The sequence below is a fragment of the Lipotes vexillifer genome, unplaced genomic scaffold (assembly GCF_000442215.2).
Source record: "Lipotes vexillifer unplaced genomic scaffold, Lipotes_vexillifer_v1.1 scaffold12, whole genome shotgun sequence".
NCBI lineage: Eukaryota > Metazoa > Chordata > Mammalia > Artiodactyla > Lipotidae > Lipotes > Lipotes vexillifer.
In genome coordinates this window covers 3554419-3575299 of record NW_006796716.1, presented here as the reverse complement: position 1 = coordinate 3575299, position 20881 = coordinate 3554419, and the positions used below count along the sequence as shown (strand labels likewise).

General features: G+C 52.4%; 1 protein-coding gene across 1 annotated transcript in view; it reads left to right on the top strand.

Moving 5' to 3' along the window:
* CUX1 (cut like homeobox 1) overlaps positions 1-20881 on the top strand; it is a 359467-nt gene that overhangs the window by 62725 nt on the left and 275861 nt on the right. The window contains 1 exon segment of the mRNA XM_007468893.1: positions 17443-17553. Coding sequence (XP_007468955.1) covers positions 17443-17553 — 111 coding nt within the window.

Below are 20881 nucleotides of genomic sequence, written 5' to 3'. Positions count from 1 at the left end.
GGGGGATGGTCCTCACCCAGAGTAGGTGTGTCATCAACCTGCACGTGTTGAAAAGTAAGAGGGCGTGTGCGGTGACAGTCCCCTCCCCGCCCAGGGAAGTAACCACAGTCAGCTTTGTGTGCGAAGGGCCAGCGACCAGGCTGCCAGTGTGGCTTCCCCCAGCTCCGCGTGCCCCCAGGAGCAAGTTGGGGAGCTCACACACTTCAGCTTCACAGCGGCCCCCCCACTCCATCACCGTGAACCCCAGCATCTGAAGGGAACTCGAACGCACAGGCTTTCCAGTGACCGTGTGTGAAGTGAGGCCACTTCCACAGCTCCATCGACTAATATTTCTGATATAAAGCCTTGTTAAAATTAATTCCAGTCTGAAACTTGATGAATTCTCAGTCATGGAATTAACAGGTTTCAAATGGAAAAAAAAAATTGGCGTGATTAAAAAATAAATGTTTGTGCTGGAAATTTGGAGCGCGTGCCTAACACACCGAATGTGTGGTTCTTTTTTATCTCAGAGGGTCTGTTTGCCTCTTTGTCTTTACGGGGGAAAGTACATATTCACACCAGAAATGCACAGACCACTAGCCATGACCCACCGGCAGCAGTCTCTCACGAGCTGTCAGTCCATTATTGTCCTTTATGCCTAAGGCCTGCCTTTGGTCCACGTGAAGAATAAGACGCCACCTGGCTCCAAGGGGGACTCTGACCCTGGTACAAAGCAGGTCACGCACGTGCTGCCACGTGTAGAGCACGTGGTACCGGGAGGGCAGCCTCCTTCCAGCCAGCACACCCACCCGATTTCCTCTCATCTTCCTAGGTCTTCCTCTGAATGTACGTCAAGTAAACCATTCAGGACGCTGTGTGTGTTTCATTTTGTTTTCAGTGGGGTGTCAGGCTTCCGCCGCCCATCTCTGTCCTCTGAGTAACAGCACGGAGCTCCACATCGTTGGATATTAGACATCTGTGGTTTGACACCTTGAAGGCTCAGTCACTCCTGGGTGTGTTGGGTTAACACAGCAAGGAGAGAACAAGAGGCTCTTTATTTGGAGTCTGTGGATTCTGCTCTCAGTTAACGAGGAGACTTCTAACAGCAAAGAACGAGCTAGGCTCCCTTAGTTTTGCTGGTTTAAGCATCACACGTGGGGGCATCGTAAACACTTGGCTCTTTTCATGCCCGGCTTCAGTGTTGAATAACATCCAGAATGCAGCACGACCAGCCCCTTTCCATCCCCAGATCTCAATAGGTTTATAGCTGTAAGAATCGAAAACCGAGGAACCATGTTTTTTTGGGTGTGTGCGCGGTTCAAGAGAAACTCGCGTTCCCGGATTCATTTAAGTAGGAACAGTAATGCAGAAAAGCTGGATTTTATCAATAGTTTTTGTTTAAAAAAAAAAAAAAAGTCCACACCCAGGTGTCCCTGTAGTGCCAGAGCTGCCAAATAATCCGTCGCACCATCCTCCAGCTGTGGGACCCAGTAGCGCGCCCCTGTCTGCCCCATCAGGCCTCTGGCAGCCGGTCGGGCTTGGGATCCAGCAGGGTGAGGTCACCGCGGGAAGGGCAGATGTGCCGGGAGGGGGAAGCCTGTTCCCCTGCTTTAAACCACAAATGTCTTTTGATAACTAGTAAAATTGGCAAGCAGAATGATTGAAAACATGTGAGAGGTAACTGGATCTACGTTGCAAGTAGTACATATTTGAAAAGTTTTCCCCAATGTAAAAGTTACTCTTTAAGAGCCTTAAACTAATAAAAACAAGGAAATTCCATGTTACGGCTGCCACTCGGCCTTTCCATTTTTATTCCAGCAGTCAGATTTGACAGGTCCGCTGCCGATTGGCTCTGGGACCCCCATGAGCACGTAAATCAGGGGGGACGGGGGCAGAAGCTGGCAGCGGGGTGAAGTCAGTCCCCACCGCCTTTCAGTGCCAGGCTTGTAATTCCGTTTTAGTATATCCGATTTTCCCTTCTTGCGGCGGCTTCCTGTATTACTTTATTGACTGAAGCCAATTCAGGATTCTTTTAGAGACGTTTCTGGTTCCTCTCCTTTTTTCTTGATCTCACAGCAGATTTTACGCGGCGGCAAAATCCCTCGCCCCGTGGCTTCTTTTCTGAACCGCGTGACCAGCTCTCAGCCTCTCCTCGCTCAACTCCATTCTCCCCGTCGCCGCCAGCGTGATCTTTCTAAAGCACGGCAGTGATCCTCAATAGCCTGGAGTCAGCCACACGTGGGTTCAACAGAGTCAGATGCACGTTCAGGGCTCCGATGAGGCGCCCCCGCGCTGTCCCTAGATCCACTTCCTGCCTTTCTTAGTGACCCAGCAAATAACAAGTAGCTCTGGTCTCGAGACCCCACTGTCTTGTTTCTTTTACCAGTAAGCCGAGGGAACTGCCCCCATCCCCGGGGTAGGGGAGCGGGGGCGGACGACAGAAAAGGGAGGCTGGGGGATTTGAAGAACCGCGTCACCAGTTCCACCGTTAGGACGTCATCACAGAGCTTTAGAAGAGGCAGGAACCCCAGGGTGTCCCCCCTTTGTGCCCCCAGAGCCCACCGTCCCCACGTCAGCCCCAAGCCTGGTGCGCTTCCAAGAGCGTCCTTCTGTAGCGGAGGGAGCAGCGTTAGGTGCAGAAAACGTGGCCTTTTACGTCTCCCTCCGTAAATGTGTGATCTCGGTCAGGTCCCCTTCGCCTCTGAACCTCGGTATCCTCGCTCATTGGTGGAACAGGAGTGATGGCTGTTGCAGGATCACCGTGGCCATGAAAAATGACGAGGGGTGTAGAGCATGAGTTGATAAACTGTAGCTGCAGCTGTTTTTATCATGTCTCTCTGCCCATTCTTTGCTTTCTGGAGTCCTCCCACCTCCCCCGCTCAGTGAAATCACATCCATCCTTTGGGGCCATCCCCTGCTACCTTTCCTGTGAAGTCTTCCGCGATATTTTGTTTTCGTATTTGTTTTTGTTTGCTTTTTTTTTTTTTGGCCGCGCTGCAAGGGCGTGTGGGATCTTAGTTCCCCGAGCAGGGATTGAACCCGTGCCCCCTGCAGTTGGAAGCGTGGAGTGTTAACCACTGGACCGCCAGGGAAGTCCCAAGTCTTCCCTGATCTTCTCTGTCAACTCCCAGCTGTCTCAGAACCACTCCTGGCATGTCCCGCCTCACAGCGTCTGGCTGTCTTCCTTGGTTGTAAGGTCTGAGCACTGGTGTGGTTTGTTGCCCTTTTGTGCCCTGTCTTGTCCTTCCAGGAGGAGCTCGGGAATGCCCCTGCTGGACGGATGAGTTGACTAAGGGGCCGGGTGGGAGGGGAGCAGCATCCTGGGGCATTTGGGCTGAATGGCTGTTCTAGGGGAGGGAAGCCTTTGGTTTCCTTTGGCCCTCGTTTCACACAGGTGTGCACGCTTGATCCCACCGTCTCTGAAACCAGTCACATCCTTTCTTCTGAGAGTCTCTGGGATGCACGCGGAGTCTTCACGGTTAGTCCATGATTCATTGGACCTCCCCAATTCAGGGGTTCCTGCTGCAGCCGTGCATAACAAGCCTTTGCTAGTGGCGATTATGTGCATTTTCTTTAGTATAATACAGGTGTCTAGAAATCCAGTGAGACCCGTTAAGCGGACACTTAGGGATGGAGTTTCGTAGCTATAGGAGTAAAGCAGGAAATCCTCTTTTGTCTCAGCTCTTGCTGAAAATCTTGATAGGATAAATACACGGGTGTGTGTGTTCCAGAATCAGGAAGTAGGGCATGCGGGACACGATTGATTGCTTTTGTTTTTGATGATTGAAGAGCTTGGTTATCATTTCGGATCTATGGCAATATTTCCTTTATGTTTACGTTAGCCTGGCAGGATCAAATGTTTGCTGGCATAGAAGACAGAGGCTGCTGCTTGTACAGTACTGCCGGTGGCTTCCTGCCTGTGATGGGATGATGTGGTCAGAGGAAGAGCCAGAGAGTGTGACCAAGGCCGCTTGGCCAGCATTGCTTCGGATGCTGCACGGGCAGCGCCCTGGGGTCCCCGCCTCTGACTGATACTGCCGAGGAGGCCATGGGGTGAGAGGTGTCCTTTTATAAATCACACTCTACTGGGAGCTGCCTTTTGACCCCAAAGCAGATCAGGACCACCTCCTCCCCGCTGCTCCTCAAGAAATCACACAGAGAACCAAGAACAGAGGGTATAGAGAAATGCCATTCCGGGGCCAAAACAAGTGGCGTCATTTTACTGAGCTCAGAAATCTTTTGGGTGTCTGTGTAGTTAAGAAATAACACCCAGAGTTAGGGGAAAACAGGTGATGAGGCCCTGAACTTGGAGGGCTCACAGGGAGGTTGGGAACGCTTTGTAATTGGCATTGATTTTCTGCCTCAAGAACTAGCCCCTGCTTCTATCTGCACACACACAACCTCCCCCCTCCCCCACCCCCAGCCCTCATGCCGCACTCAGGAGGCCGTGGAGTCACCTGTCCACACCAGGCAAGAGCTTGCACTGGCTGAGGGCTCTGGATGCGAGTATCTGAACCCACTCCAGAGTCGGTAGTAGTTGGCTGTAATTGTGCTGGTCAATTGTGTGTCCTCATCCTTTCACGTGAGTTTAGAGAGTTAACAATAGCTCTGTAGCTGGCTCGATAAAGTCTGAGTTAAAGTCCCCCTCCAGGGACTTCCCTGGTGGCGCAGTGGATAGGACTCTGCGCTCCCAGTGCAGGGGGCCCGGTTCGATCCCTGGTCAGGGAACTAGATCCCACATGCATGCCACAGCTAAGGAGCCCACGTGCAGCAACTAAGGAGCTGGCAAGCCGCAACTAAGACCTGACGCAACCAAATAAATAAATATTGAAATAAAGTGCCCCTCCAGCTTTTTCTTAGAATGCTCCCCGGACAGGGTACAGTGGGCAGGCTGGCAGCAGTACTCAGTACTTCCAGGGCAGCTCCCGGAGCAGCCCTTTTTTTTCTTCCCGGGTGTCCCTCTAGCATAGCCAGAGGTGAAACTCTTTGAGGACTGAAACGGCCCCTTTAAGATCACACCCCTGCTCTCGGCACTGGGAGCCCTCATGTGATGTCACCTGTTGCTGCCCAGCACCCCGGTTCCCTGATAGCGGCCAGCAGCCCTGGTGCCAGGAGAGAGTGAAGGCATCACATGCGACGTTCACTTTGCCACACGAGTGTCACTGTGCCGGGCTATCGGGCGGGCAGCAGTTCTCCATTGCCATCCAGCCAGTGGCAGGATGTTGTAAACCTTGCTTGCTTGAAAATTAACTGCAAAAATAAAATCAAAGCTGGCTCAGAGGTGGCATCTCTTGGCCTGAAATGAGCTATTCAAATGAACCTGCTCAGCATTGTTGGTAGATGTCTGTTAGGGGCTTGGTTTCCCCCAGGAGCCACTTGGCGTCTTTCAACTTTTGCTTACAAATTCCAGGCAAAAACATTTTGAGAGCTTTCTGGAGTTCTTATTTGCTAATTAAAATGTGAGAAGGGAACACAGCTACAGGTAGAGTGCTAGTGCAAGCCACAGCTGTGATTAAAAAAAAACCAAGCCTGACAGTTCCAAAATGAAGTTATTAGCACTTCACCTGTAACTGTGATAGCTTTTAACTTTCATGCTCTGTCTCTTAAGCCCCCCTCCACCCCCGTAGTGTATAAAAAGGGGAGCTAAGGGAGGAAATTGTAGGATACGTTACCCTTGCAGGAGGTGAGAAGAACTACCATTTCTGTGGAAGTTCTTTAACTTGGGAGAGTTTTTCTTATCCTTTTATGTCATGCAGTTTTCCAACAACCCTTCGAGCCAGGGTAGGTGGCATATTTTACAGATGAGGAAACCAAGGCTCAGGGCATCTTGGTGACCTGTCCAGATTCTTGTAGGCAGGATGGAGCTGGCTCTTCCTGAAATTCTGCTGCTTGCTTCCTAGACTTCACTAATGGTGGGAGAGACGGGGCTATATGTGAAAAATCACCTGACATTGGGTCCCAGGTCTTCTCTCACCTTCAGAATAATTAAAGAAAATGTCCTCTGCTCCTGGAAATCACTTTCAGCTGATTGCCCACTGAGCCCAGCTATGTAGTCCTAGTAACCCCCAAAGCACGTCTTTCCTTGCACACACAATGGGTTTGATTCACAGCCTGCGTCTGCGCCGGCAGATGTTTGTGGCCGGGGCAGCCCCGGCAGAGAGCGAGTGAGCTGCAGGGCAGTGGATGGCTTTGCCGCCAAGTGTTTTCCCAGAGAAGTGGAAGGGAACCTTTGCCAGGGTGCCTGGTGCCCTAACAAATTGATTCCTGCCAAACAATAGAAATAAATATTTTCAACAGACAGAAATTTTGGCTCTTAAAGTATTCAAATTAAAGGCTTATTTCTGAAACAAATACTTTAGGAGGAAAACATTTACCAGCGTCGATGAGATTGGAATCACTCCTTTTGGCAGTGGCATAATTATTTTTGAGATTAAAACACGTTTTTCCTGCTCCTGCCTCATTTTTAGCCCATGGCCTTGCCTCCTATTTCCTAGAGAAAGTCAAGTGCGTTAAGCCGGAGCTTGGGAAAGAGGCATTGCTGGGGTTTACCTCAAGGAGCTTCGGCTTCCATGGAGTTAGTTACCCAGAACTGGATTCAGATCTCATTTCCAACCACTTCGTGGTGTGATTTGGGCAAAGCCCGGTCATCTGATCATCAGTTTACTCAGTTTGTGAAATGGGGCAGCAGTCTCTGCTTTGTAGCAGTTAATAATGTTACCCTCAGAACCTGGGGAGTCCTTCTAGACTGTCGCTGTCCAGCAGAACTTCCCACGTTGATGGAATGGTCTGTGTCTGTGCCATCGAATACAGTTGTCAGTAGCCCTCAACGTGCGCCTACTGCGACTGAGGAATTTGTAATTTAATTTTGAGTCACACGTGGCTCGTGGCCACTGTTTTGGAGAGCGCCTTTCCCATTCGTCCGCTTCACTCCACTAATTGGTCCCTGGTTCCAATTCATTGGTTGGCAGCTCAGCCCACTGGAGATCTCTCGAGTCTCTCTCTCTCCATTGTGAATCCGGGAGTTTAGGCGGATCTGTTCTCTCTGACGTCCGTCTCCTGTCCTGCAGCCAGACCAGCGGGCCAGTTGCACTGAGCTAGGCAGGGAAATGAACGCTTTAGCCAAAGATCTCCCCCACCCCCCAACCAGATCAGCCTTCATGGACATTTCACATTTTAACAAGATTCCACTTAGTTTTGGAATTTGTCTCACAATGTATAGTAAGCATAAGAAGATTGAGAAAAAGACACGGAATCAAGGGCCTCTTCCCTGGGCATTTGTTAGCAAGTACGTTGTGTCCGCGCCCGGCCTTGGTCTCCTCATCTGTGACATGGGATTAGCCAAGCTCCTGTGGCTGCCTCTCCCACAAGTCGGCTGAGGCCCACGGGACGGGGAGTGCCAGCGGCCACCTCAGCAGGGGATGGCAGAGGCTGTGACCTGGGGGACAAGCGAAGAAAAGAGACCCACCCAGGAACAAGACGGCCAGGGGAGAAGGTGATAGCCCAGGAAAAGGAGACAACCAGACAGCAAGGACCAACCCTAGTGGCACCTTGGGGTGGGGGTGGAGGGTGGGGCATGAAAGGCTTTTGGGCTCCTTGGAGATGTTTAAGATCAGAGAGGGAGAGAGCACTCCCGCCATTTGGAGCCATGTGTGCCTGAAAGGCTGAGGCTGCCAAGGCAGAATTTCGTTTTGCTTTGCCACGTGGCCAAAGAACAGTAAAGAACGCAACTTACGAAACAGACATTGTTGTAGTTCAGAACTGGGCAGATGGTAGCAGTTTCATTCGTTCCGATTAATAACAGAATCCTGTTAGTTAGGGTTAAAAGGCGTCCTTCCCTTTCCCTGCACCGGTCCTGGGCCACAGCGACCCAGGCCTCTGATCGCCTGTGTTTCGTTACGCATCACCGAGATGCCGTCTCTCACATCTCACTCTTTAAATGAGAGTCTGGCGAGTATTACATGTAGTGCAATGCTGGTTAGATACATCTGGCATTTTTGTCTCTGCGTAGTGGGTTTCCGACGGGGTGAAAAACAATAAGAAACAAAATCTTGTTCTCTCTTGAAATTTCTCTGTGCCGAGGAATTCACAGAAAAAGGCTCGTAGCTTTTGTTAGGATGATTTATTTATTTTTGTTCAATTTTATTTTCTGAATAGGTAACCCATTCACTCGATCCAAAATCAGAGTTCTATTTAAAAATGTAAGAAATCTGCCCCCCACCTCTGTGCCAGCCCACCTTTAGATGGAAAGACCTCAGGCAGTAAGTGTATGTTGGAGTGAATTGTTTCACTTGAATTTCTTAGACTGGGAACTAATATCAAGTCATCTCCCAGAATCAAGAAATATCGAGTACATACTAGATGTATGTTACATACTTGACATATGATAACCTTTTCTTCAGAGTTAAAGGAACATGAGAAAACGATCTTTATTTGAGGTGGGCTCTTAACATTCTCACTCGTACCAGGCACTTCATCTTACTTAATCCTCACAGCAGCTCTGTGTGTATCAGCGTTCCCCTTTCAGGTTAGAGGGCTGGCTTGGTCCAGAGGTAAAAGGTGGTGGGAGTCTGTATGCAGACTGGCCTCTGCGCCGCCCTGCCGGCTTCCCCACCCTCCCACCCAGTTCCTAGTCCCTGGCCGTTCTCTCTGCTTTCCCTGGGCACGGGGAACCCCACTGTGCTCTGTGAGACCCCGCCAAGAGGTTGCCTTCTGTTCATTCGACTCTGAACTCCAAGACGGGAGAAGATAGCTAACTACACCGTGCAGGCTTCCGCAAGGGTTGAAACGGTGTTTTTGATTAAGCCCCCAGACAACTAGAAACTTCAGCTGTAGGCAGTCCCTTGCACGTTCCCTGAGAACCTCAGGGTGTGATTAACCCAGAGAGCTTGCCTCCTGTCCGCCCAGTGCGCTTGCGTGTGCCCCTGCTGCGGGCTGGGCTCTGCGCTGGGTGCCCCCAGGAGCTGTGCTTTCCCTGCCTGAGGGCCTCCTCCTGGGATCTCCCTCTTGGGGAAGCAGACACAGGCCCCGCCAACAGGCCTGGGAGGAGCCTCAACAGCGAGCCCTCCACGTCTGCTTTGCTGCTCCCTATTTTACCCAAAGCACTGTTGGCACGGACTTTTCCTGTCCCTGTTTTTCCTGTTTCCTGTTCTCACGGTGGAGCTGTGATGACAGTGGCTTCCTCAGCTGCGGGGAGACCTTGCCCCGGCGCCTTCAGCAGAGATGAGCCCCTCGTAGCCAGATGATCCTAATTCTTAGAAAAATGGTACCATCCAAGGAACCACCCGCGGTCCTTTGAAGGTGAGCCGGAGGAGGGTGTGGGTCTCCTCCAGGCGCCCCTGCCCTCCCTCCTCATCCGTTCTTGCCTTCAAGAAGTTGCCGCTGTCAACTTGTCCCCTTCCTCCACAGCCTCTTGAACTGTTCTAGACTGTTCTCTTTCATTCAAGGGTCAGTGCTTGGGCCGGCCTTTTTCTGGCAGCCTCTCTCTTTCCGACTGGAAGCCTCGCTGTCTGCAGTTCTTAAATTTGTGCCCTCCCCCTCTGTTGGTCCCTCTGTCCGGTGTGCATCCTTGCCCACCCCAGAATTCTCTCAAAGGTGCTGTTATTTTCATGAAGCTGTTTCTGATTTTTTTCCCCCAAACAGAAGTAACCTCTCTTCCTTTGAACCCTTTTGCACTTACTCTGAACTTCCGTTGGAGCATTTAGTTTATTTTGCCATTCTTTTTCTTTTTCCCTTTTTTTTTTTTAGCTTACTCTTTCTTTTAGCACATTCTGACTACAGTAGTCCCTCGGTATCCATGGGGATTTGCTCAAGTCCCTTAAATAATATGGCATAGTATTTGCATATAATCTAAGTACGCCCTCCCGGTATACCTTAAACCCTCTCTAGATTACTTATACTACCTTACACGATGTAAATGCTGTGTAAATAGTTGCGGGATTGTGGTGAATTCTAGTTTTGCTTTGGGGAACTTTCTGGAAATTTTTTTTCCTCGAATATTTTCAACCCCTGGTGGATTGGGTCCCTGGATGCAGTGCCCACAGGTACGGAGGGCCGGCCACGATGTGCCCCAGCACCAGGTGAAGTGAGCAAAGACAGTTCTTCCCAGAGCTTACAGCCTATGGGGCGCCCAGAGTTAAACAAGCACCCAGGCCAGTACGGAATTGCAGACAGGCACAGTTTAGGGAGTCGGGGTGCACACCTCCTGGGGCGGGAGGGACATGAGGGGCAGGGGAAGCGGTGTTTGAGCAGAGATCTGACAGGTTCCATGGGAGAGAGAAGGGGAAGTCTTCCAAGCAGAGGGAAGAGCCTGTGCTGAGGGCCTGAGGTGAGTGAGGGGCCTGGTGGGCCCTGGTGGTCTCACCCAGACCCCCTGGGAAGCCCCTGAAGGCTTTTGAGCAGGGATGACAGGTCCCCTTTCCTGCAGGGTGTGTGTGTGTGTCCTGGTGACCTTATAGCTGTGTGGCGATTCACACCCATGAGGGGACAAGGGCACCTTGGTGTGGCATCGAGGGACCCTCCTTGAAGCCCCCTGTACACACGCCAGCACCTCCTGCCCTCCCGCCTTTGGTTGCTCTGCTTTTCTCCGTTTGTTCCCCTTTCCTGCACTGCCTGCCTTCTGTTGAGATTCTCCTGGGCCGCGTGCAGGTCCATCTAATTCTGTAGGACTATGGCTTCCTGGGTGGGGATGCTGACTGCTGGCCCGCAGCCTGACATCACGTGACAGAACACTGTAGCCGGGATTCAGATCCTTGTATCGCCCGGTGGTGAATCAAAGACTGTGAGTGGGAAAGTGATGGGTAAGAATTAAGTGTCTGAAGGAACACTTGGGAGATGTGGGGTCAGACTTGGTTCCCTGCCTAAACTTATAAAATAAGTGAGAACATTAACGTTTCCCTAGGGAATTGTGCAAGGTTCTCCTTGAAACAGAGACCATCATCAGTCCACACGCCCGGGAAAAGGACAAAACGCACTTCCTGCAGGACCACGTGAGGGCTCTGCTGGGAATGAGGCATCCATAGGCTCTTATCAGTCCTTCAAAGCCCACGTCTCATTATAGGGGAAAAAATGAGATTTTAAAAGATAAATGTTTACTTTTTAGGAGTGGTCATTACATTTACGTGTACAAAATCCACAAGATACAAAAGGGTAGACAGTGAAAGGACCTCCCAACCGCCCCCCCCCCCCCCCCCCAGCCAGTCTGTGGTCCCGCCGTGGGTGGGAAACATTGGCCCCTTGAGGCACCTCCTGGAGTCCTTATCAGCCCCTCCTGTGACAGATGGGGAGGGGCTGAGGGCCAGGAAGACCGCCGCCAGGGCCCCCCTCCCATTCATTTTCCTCCCCAGTATGAGGAATGGCACCAGGATCTTGAACCTGGGGAGCCTTCCAGAGCGATCTCGTGTATGAGCACAGGTGTGTGTGTGTGTGTGTGTGTGCGTGCGTGCGTGCGCGCGCGCGTGCTCACAGTGGATGTCCTGGTCAGTGTCTGTGACTTCTAACTGAACACAGTGCGTCCATTCTAGCCCCAGCCCCCTCTCAGCAGCCCTTTCACCACTTCTGTGCCCAAGCCAGCCTCCCCCGGGGGACCTGACCTGGGTCCTGCTCCATCTAAGCCCCCTTTCATGGCCTCTGACAGCACCAGTCACAACCAGAAGTTGTACTGGGGATTCGGTGAGCCCAGAGGAGGAGGAAGAGGTGGAGGGTGACCGGCGGACTCAGACCGACCCGTACACAGGCCCCAGCCGAGATGGGCGTCTTTCACGAAAACCTGGAGCCCTTTCTTGCTGGCAGTGTGTCCTGCCTTATCTAACCTCTGCCTGTTTTCATTCCATCAGCCTGGTCCACTCTGTCTTGTCGCTCTTCCATGCCTGCCTAGTTTCCTCGGCTGGACTGTGGGTACCTGGAGGTCAGGGTCAACTTCCAATTCACCTGTGCATCCCTGGAGCCCCTGGCTTAGTTGGGGATACTGGTGGCAGAATGCATTCTAGCCTGAGGTCAAGCGTGTGGCTCTGATGGTACAGAAAAACTCCCCTCGATGGAGTGCTTACCATGCCTCAAGGTGGACATGCATTACCTTAGTTATCTCCAGGGAGGGGACATCATTGACCAAAACCACACAGGTTATAAAAGGGGTGGAGCCTGGAATCCAAACCAGGGTTTTCTAAGGCCACTGTCTGAAGGGTCTTCAGATGTTCCGTGTAGGAGGCCAGGGAGGGGGTGATGGAAGGAGGCAGGTGCGTGGGCTTGGGCCTTTCACCCCTTTCTAGTCAGAGTAGCTTCCATTTGTCCAGTGATCCCATTGCAGGAAACGAAACAGAAAATGTTCCAAGGCCTACTTCATGCAGAAAGCATGGCTGGCCTTCCCCTTTCTGCACAGGTGCTCTCTCTGCATTTTCCCTAATAAAGCCACTTTAAATTCTTATATAGGATTTGCTGTTTATTAGTTGACAGATAAGCCCTGAAGAAGCCTCAGATGAACCAACCCTTTGAGTCAAAGTTAGCGACAGTGAAAAGACAATACTTTACTCGCATCTCTGATGCAGTTGGCTGGTGTGTTTTCCCCACTAGCCCGGGGGCCCTGGGGGTCCCGGGGGCAAAGAGGGCCTGTGTGCATCTGCCCAGAGCAGGCCTGGCCTGGGGGCCTCAGGGAGAGAGGATCTCACAGAAATTGTGGCAGTATTGCAGAGAGAGAGAGAGAGAGAGAGAGAGACACACACACACACACACACACACACACAAACACACACACACACACACACACACACACACCCACACACACACACACACACACACACACACACACACACACACACACACACACCCGTTTAAAACCAACAGCTAACCATTCACTTGAAAGGCGAGGGGTTCCAAACTGATCGTTGACTTTATTAAGAGACACGTTGTTTTCTTTGGGAGACACTTCCCCCAAAGTTTCTTTTAAATAGGCAGCTACATGGTCGGCTGAGAGGCTGCAGTTCAGGCAGAGAGAAACTTCCAGTGTTGGGAGCTCTGCCCTTTGAGGATCTGTCAGAAATGGAGAAAAAGCATCGCAGAAATCAAAGTCAGTGAGGAAAACAGGATTGCAGCGTCCACAGCTCTTGGGGGCAGTTCCCCAGTTTCATGGGGTGAGGTGTCCACAGCCAGAGGTCTTTCCCTGGACCTTGTCGCCCCCTGACATCAGTCATCTCATGACGACTTTGAAAGAAAACCCCAGAGTTTCTGCAGCCAGGTGCCGTCCTTGCAAGATGCTTTGTCGTTACCATTTCTAGCTCTTTCGGCCTAGTTGGAAATGCCCCCTGTTCAGAGCCCATGGGTTTGCTACCAGTGTCCATCACCTGGGACCTGGTTGCCAGGTGTTTCCGGCAGGAGAACAGTTGTGAACAGTTCAGAGAGGACGCCCTCCTCTGCCCTTCCCTGGGAAGGTTGGGGCTTGACTGAGCGGTGTTTTCGGTGACCGGCCACCTCCTACTCGTCTGTAAGCCCTGAGAATGGCCAACGTGCAGCACGTTGTGCAAGAAACAGCTGTTGTTTTGACAAAGGACGCACTTGCCTCACTTTTTGAATCACCAGAGTGAGTCAGGGGTCATCTATCCCAGGCCTCTGCCCCTGGGCAGGTGGACACGGAGACCACGCACGCTCATATATGGGGATGCAGCATGTAAAATATGTTTGTGTAACTACATGCGTGTGCATTTTTTTCACATTAGCAGTTTTTAAATATGTATAAAATGAATGTATATTGTGACTTGTCCAATCAGGTAACTCATATGCATAGCAGAATAGCCAAAAGATACATGGAGAGCAAGTCCCCTCCTCCCCTGGGCCTCCTCAGAGCCAAGCACAGTTTCAAGTTTCTCCATCTTTCTAGAGACAAGCAAAGCATATGCAAACGTGTATAGATACTCTTTTAAACAACGTAGCATTGTTTTGTACTTTGCTTTTTTTTTTTGCTTAAATATATCTTGAATATCATTCCATCTCATATTGTGTGTATGTAGGATTGCATTTTTGCAAAATAATTCTTGAGTGGATATGCCGATACACTATGTGCTATTGCTGGACGTTGAGGTTGGTTCCACGCTTTTTTGTTTGTTTGTTTGGGTTTTGGGTTTTTTTTGTTCTTTGTGAATTTGTTTTTAAATACATTTCATTTATTTATTTGTTTATTTAGGCTGCGTTGGGTCTTCGTTGCTGCGAGTGGGCTTTCTCTAGTTGTGGTGAGCGGGGGCTACTCTTCGTTGCGGTGTGGTGGCTTCTCTTGTTGCAGAGCACGGGCTCCAGGTGCGTGGGCTCAGTAGTTGTTGCTCGAGGGCTCTAGAGTGCAGGCTCAGTAGTTGTGGCGCACGGGCTTAGTTGCTCCGCGGCATGTGGGATCTTCCTGGACCAGGGCTCGAACCCGTGGCAGGTGGATTCTTAACCACTGCACCACCAGGGACGTCCCCTTTGTGAATTTTTAATGCCTTTCAGATGTGGGGCCTCTCTGTGCTCCTTGTTACATGTGACCAGTGACTCAGGGGCTGAGGGTTCTGTATTTTAGACCCCCCACTGCCACTCCCCTGAAACATTCAGTTCCCTTGTTAATGGATCATTATATGTGACATTTGGAGGACAGACTGGCTGGGTAGATAATAAAACAGTATTTGGCTTATGTTTCACAGCCATCTCCTGCCTTTGTGTTGTCCCCAGAGCCTTAGAAAGCCTTGATGTCCTCCAGGACTGAGACTGTGAGCCTTGAACCTGAGCAGCCAGACCCAGCGTGGCAGAGGCTCATGCTTGATGGGTGGCGGCACCCGGTGCACTTCGGAGAGCCCTGTTGGTTTCTCACTCGGGCCTGCATATGTCTGCACACATGGAGAAGGGGGTGTGGCATGCCCCCCGCGGCCCCCCGCCACCTGGGTCCCTGCCTGCCAGTAGCAGGTCACCTCGGGCGCCCTGGCCCTGCTACCCCGCGATAGGGGCGGGTCAGTTACCCTTCCATCAAGCGACCTGTGCCAGGTTCAGCCCTCCGCAGTCAGGCTTTCTGATGGATCTGCCCGCGGAACCCCTTGATGCCGGGCTGGGACAGACCTCAGAGTGAGAGGTGGGGGGACCGAGGGGCCCAGGGAGGCCCACAGACCGTGTGCTCTTCGACATCTCCTGCAGTGCTGCCCCCACGGTCCCCGAGTTCTTCCCACTAGGTCTGGGGCCCCGCAGTCAGCCGTGTGCCTCCAGCATCCAGCACCTGTCGGCAGAAGTCACCGGACACCCTCTGATTAAGTGACCCCTCCCCCGCCGCCCCCCCTCCCCCCCCCCATTGAAACTGAAGATTGTCCTGCCTGTGACCTGAGACCTCCATGAGTGGAGGGAAGAGTGATCTATGTCTCTTCCCCCAGCAGCTCTGAGGAGTCCCAGCCCCCCAGCCCCTTAGCTCCCCCTTGGGCAGCTTTGGAATTCCTGCCAAGCACCTTGAATGGGAAGGGCCTCAAAGTGGGCAGGGCCAGGTGTGCTCTTCGACATCTCCTGCAGTGCTGCCCCCACGGTCCCCGAGTTCTTCCCACTAGGTCTGGGGCCCCGCAGTCAGCCGTGTGCCTCCAGCATCCAGCACCTGTCGGCAGAAGTCACCGGACACCCTCTGATTAAGTGACCCCTCCCCCGCCGCCCCCCTCCCCCGCCCCCGGAAGTAGGGTCTTCACTGAAAGCTCTTTGTTTTTCTCTAAGTTTTCTGCATCTGTGTGTGATTGGAGCCAAACATCAACTTTACTTTTTCTGTCGTATTTCAATATTGGCTTTTTACCCCCTTTCTTGAAATCTCCTTTTATAACTTCTGCTGCTGCTGCTTAAATATAGATGTCTAAGTCCTCCTCCTTTACCAGATTGTTTATATTTTTGAGAAGCCTTCTGCTTATCTGCGATTGCTCTCCCCTCTGTCTCCATCCCCACGCTGCCACATTGGTTTCAGTTGCTCTTTTTTTCCCCCGCTGCCTTCACTTGACTGGGATGTGTTTCAAATGTGGTCTATCAAAATGTGCAGTGTTTCCCTCTTTTCTGCAGTAGCTTTGACATCTGTTCTTGAATCCGAGCCCACGTTATTCTTTTGGAGTTGCTTGCCCAAGAATTGCCGCAATGCCAGAAGCGTGGAAGGAGGGAGAGAGTGCGGTGTGGTGGCATCTCCCCCACCCCCTTGTTCCTCCCCCCCAACCCCCCACCCCTTTAAAAACTCTCTGCCATTTCCAAGTTGACAGCACCCTAGATGTTTGTTCCAGCACTCCGCCGCCCCGTCTGGCAGCGGCCCACCCAGTAGCGGAACGAACGAAGTGCTCAGCAGCAGGGTTCGCAGACGCCTTTGGTTACTTCCGCCAAGAAGGAAGCCGGGTGGGTGGAGGGTGGGTGTAGAAGGCCTCTTGGCTTCCTGGATGTCTGTGCATGGATCTCCAGCTTGGAGTTTCCTCGCCTCCCCTAGCTCTGCTGGGCCTCGGGGCGACGGGCTGTACCACTGAGAAGCCACTTGGAGCCGCCGCTCACATCCTAAGCAGAATGTGCCCGTGTGTGTCTTCAGTAGCCAAAGCCACCCAGCACGAAAATGAGACTCTCGGTGGCTTCGGGAACGTGTCCTTGCGCTCCTGCTGTCCGCCCAGGACACCACCCTCCTGGGCCCATCTGCCGCAGGCTTGTTTCAAACAGAGCCTCTTGGCTTCTCCTCCCAGAGCTTCCAACGCTGGGACCCAGGTTCTCTGACGCTCTGCGTGCCGGTTTGTTGTGTGCGACAGGGGCCCACCCACTCCTGTTGGTTCTCAGAGGCTCAGGGGCAAGTCTAAGGGTTGGCGGATAACACTGTTTCCAGGTGCCTCGCTTCCCAAGTTGACACGGTGCTGGAGTTCCTTATTCTTGGGACTTGCCTCTTAAGGTCCCTTTTGAAAACAACTAACAGGTCCTGAACATGATGTCTGGCCTCTAGTAAGCCCACAATAAGTATCTGTGGAACAAAAGCAAATCAGATGTGTCTACAGAAGATGCCAGGCCCAGAGAGTCAGACAGGGTGCCCCGGGAAGCAGCCCGGAGTCAAGCAGCAGGACTGGGGCCCAGAGACGTGGCAGGAAAGACGCTCGTGAAGAGCAGAAGCGAGTGACTCCGGGGAGGGGTGGTGTTTGGGCACTGGCCTGACTCTGGTTTTAGCCAAGAAAAATGCATCTGCGTGTCCTGTCATAGGAGCAGTCACTTGTGATGCACCTGTCGATACACAGCATGTCAAGCCGAGCGGGTTTGGTTTTTTCAAGCCAGTCAGTGCACGGGGGCGGATGGGAGCCTCCTGGTGGCGCCCCGGTCCCTTTCCACTGGCCCCCAGCCCCTCCTGGGCCACGAGGTGGTGATCCCTGGAGCCGCGGGCTCCCCCACCGCCCCGCCACCCGGTGCCCTGGTCAGGTGCAAATGTGCTCTGCTCCCGTACAAGGTGCGATTACAATCGCCTTCCCTTCTTGTTTCTCTCCGCAGAGGGAACTCGATGCCACCGCAACAGTATTGGCGAACCGGCAGGATGAAAGCGAGCAGTCGAGAAAGCGGCTCATCGAGCAGAGCCGCGAGTTCAAGAAGAACACTCCAGAGGTGAGCAGCGGCGTCTCCCTCCCCGGCTCTCAGAAGAGGGGGCGTCTTACCGTCCTAGCGCGCATTCGGAGGGTGTGTCGTAAGCATTTGATTCCTAGCAGACCAGACGGGCCGTCTGCTCCTTCCTTTCGGCTGCCCTTGGCCCCAACAGCGAGCCCCTGTGCGGGCTGGGGACCAGATTAAAGCCCGAGTGAATTCTAGATGCAGATGGTGAACCAGCTGGGGAGCCAGGGGCGGGACCCCAGCCCCTCCGTGCCCCTGTGTTCATGTCTGTAGGCAGGACCTCACCCCGGGTCCTTAGGGAGCGTGAGTACAGGGACAGAGCCGGGTGGCAGGGCCTCAGAGGGGCACCTGCAGGCTGCACGCATCCAAGGATGCAGTATGCCAACGCTTCTTGCGAAACAGACATTTAGTCTGGTCTGGCCTTTTACTTGCCTCTGTGTTTCCTGAAATATGCTTTAAAGGGCACTGGAAATGTGCACTTCGTGAGCTCCTAATTTTTCTTTTTTGGAAGTATGTATTCAGAGGACAGTGTTTAGAGTGGCTGGGGCAGCCTTTTCCTGCCCTATTTTCTTGGTCCCTTGTTCCCCGAGCCCTTATCAAAGGCTTCAGAAGAAATAAAAAGACAGGAGAGTTTTACAGACAGTTGAGCAGACGTGAGGATTGCTTTCCGTGAGCTTCCGCCAGTTGGACCCACAGTGGTGCTTGTGCCAAGGGCTCGTACCCAGCCTCCTGCACCCTCCACTCAGGTGTGAGTGCGTGGCGGGTGTTCAGAGCTTCAGCCCTGGCTGCCAGGCCTCCAGATTCTTCCATGGAGAACAAAGGAACAGGCCTGGAAGAAAAGCTGCTTTCTGGGAGGGATGCTTCTAACTTTTATAATAGTCCTGGAAAATGATGTGTGAATTGAATTTGCTTAAAAGTGGACCCATTTTAAGTGCTCCAAAGGAGCTTGCTGTTTAAGGGAGTGTTATTGTGAAACATTTGGGGAAACAAGTAATTAACCCTCTATTTTCAGAATAAGTATTTTAGGAGAAAAAATCGTGATAGTCCAGTGGAAAGAAGTAAGGCTCTAGGGGCAGACCCACCTAAGAGTTTTAAATTTTAGATTCATTGCTTACCCTCTCCACCCCACCCTGCCCTGAAACGTGGATCTTCCGTGTTGTATCAGGACCAGACACGCGGGTCAGAGTGATTCAGGCTTGGGGGTTGCTGTCCTCCGTGCCGCTGGGGGGTTGGGGGTGGACTGCTGGTCTCCACGTTCCACCTCGTCATGTCATAAGCAAAGGCAGGATCAGAGAAGGCAGTCGAGCCACAGGCCACCTTCCTCCTCTTGGGCTGCTCAGAGCAGACCTTCCCGGAGGGTCTCGCTGCGAGGTTTCTTGCACTCTTGTCTTTGACTTTGTTTCGCTAGACCAGCCCGGGTCAGGTGTGTCTCTCGAGCCACCTTCAGCACTGATCTAGCAACTAGCTGTCACCGCTGTCCTGTGTTCTCGCTGTCAACTAGCTGTCACTGCTGTCCTGTGTTCTCACTGTCCTTCCCTTGGTGACCATATGTCCAGGGGTGGCCGTAGAAAAATCTGAAAAAGAAGGGCAAGGTCATGCTTCTGAGGCATCAGACAACAGTAGGTAAATATAATTCGTCCCGTGAGGAAGCGCCGTGAAGAGAACTGGATTGCTGGGTGTTCCTCTTGGGTCCCAAGGTCCTGTCAGCTAAAGGTGGTGCCAGCCGAGGAAGGGCGTGTCCCCTCCGGCCACCTCGGGCTCAGCGACAGGGCCCCGTCCCTCCATTGACGTCTAAACAGGGCTCGTCTGGCAGGAACTGGCTGCCGGCTCCCATCTGTGGCCTGTGTTGAATCCCAAGGCAGCTACGTGATGAAACCTAGCCTCAAACTTTGCATTTTATCTCCTAATTCCAGTAAATGGAAGAGGCTTGGGGAGGAGCAGCCTGGTGGGGAAAAGCCATTTGGGGCATTGCTTTCCAGGGCACGTTTTGTTTGTTTGTTTGTTCTTGCTTTTTTTCTTTTAATTTGTTTTTATTTTTTGGGGGCTGTAGGATATGGGTTGGGAAATATCTCTGCAGGTTTTGCCGGGGCACGTTTTTAGACACCGTCTTCCACGGAGAAGGGGACGCAGAACCCCGCCCGGAAGGGATGGACGTTGCCATCCTGTTTGTCCCCGGCTCTGCCAGCTGGTCGGGGCTGGTGCCCTCTCGGGCTCCTCCTGTCACAGTCAGGAGGCCTCGCTGCGGCGCAGATTTCCAAGACGCGTGGAAGGGGGAAGCCGCTCACCGGCTCTTGCTCTGATGGCCCCCCTGCGTTTCCCAATCCCGGACCCATCCTTGAATTTGGTGTGGGGTTCCCATGGGAACTTGAGGCAAGACCCTGTAGAGAAGACAGGTTCACCTATGCTGCCAGCCATCCAGAGTCTTCCGTAGACTTGGAAACCTCTTAAGGCTGCAGTGGAGGTAGGGGTGGGTAGCTTCAGCGAGGTCCTCTGGGGTACATGATGGCGGTACTTAGGGGTCCTATGGTATGGGGGTGTCTGGGGGCTCTGACGAGTGTGGGGCCTGGGACCCAGGTCAGGTATCGGGTCATCACCTTGTTTGGAGCTTCAGTCCAGAGGAGCCTGACCCGTCTGTGACATCAGTCATCTCTTCTGATTATTAAACAACTGAGGACAGATGAACACTTACTGTCGAGGGAGCACTTCTGGAAATTGGACGTGTGAAGATGAAGGTTGCTTAGAGCTTTGTTCTCAGGGGTTAAAAAAAAAAAAGTTGGCTTGTTGACGGGGGGCGCATCTCTGGGTGTGGACACAGACCAGCATGCTCATGCCTCACGCAGTCAACCGAGTGAGGACCCGGCTGGCAGGGCAGAGCCAGTGCCATTGGTCTTGCTGGTGTCACACCAAGTGCGTTGATTCTGGATGAAAACCCTGATGTCTCTCTTTGTTCTGGGAAAGGAGAAACTGTCCTCCCAGTGTCTGTTGAGTGTCTAGTAAGTCTGTTAGGCAGGTTCAGGCTTCTGGGGGCAGTCAGAGGTGAGTGAAGCCGTCTGCCGACAGGGAGTTTGTGTTTTTCTGAACTGGTGCTGCCCAAGGGCAGCTGGGAAAGCCCGGGTCCAGGGGTGGGAGTGTGTGTGTGTGGACATGGGCGGGTCAGTGCCCACCCCACCAGCCAGGAGCACAAGAGGCACCGCGGAGGCCGGAGCCTTGAAGATTTTTTGTTTAGAATGAAGTTCTTTCAGTTTCAGTTTTATGTCATTAAATGAATACATTCCTAGTCAATTGATATTCTTGCTTCTGTCTTTTTTTTTTTTTTTTTTTTTTT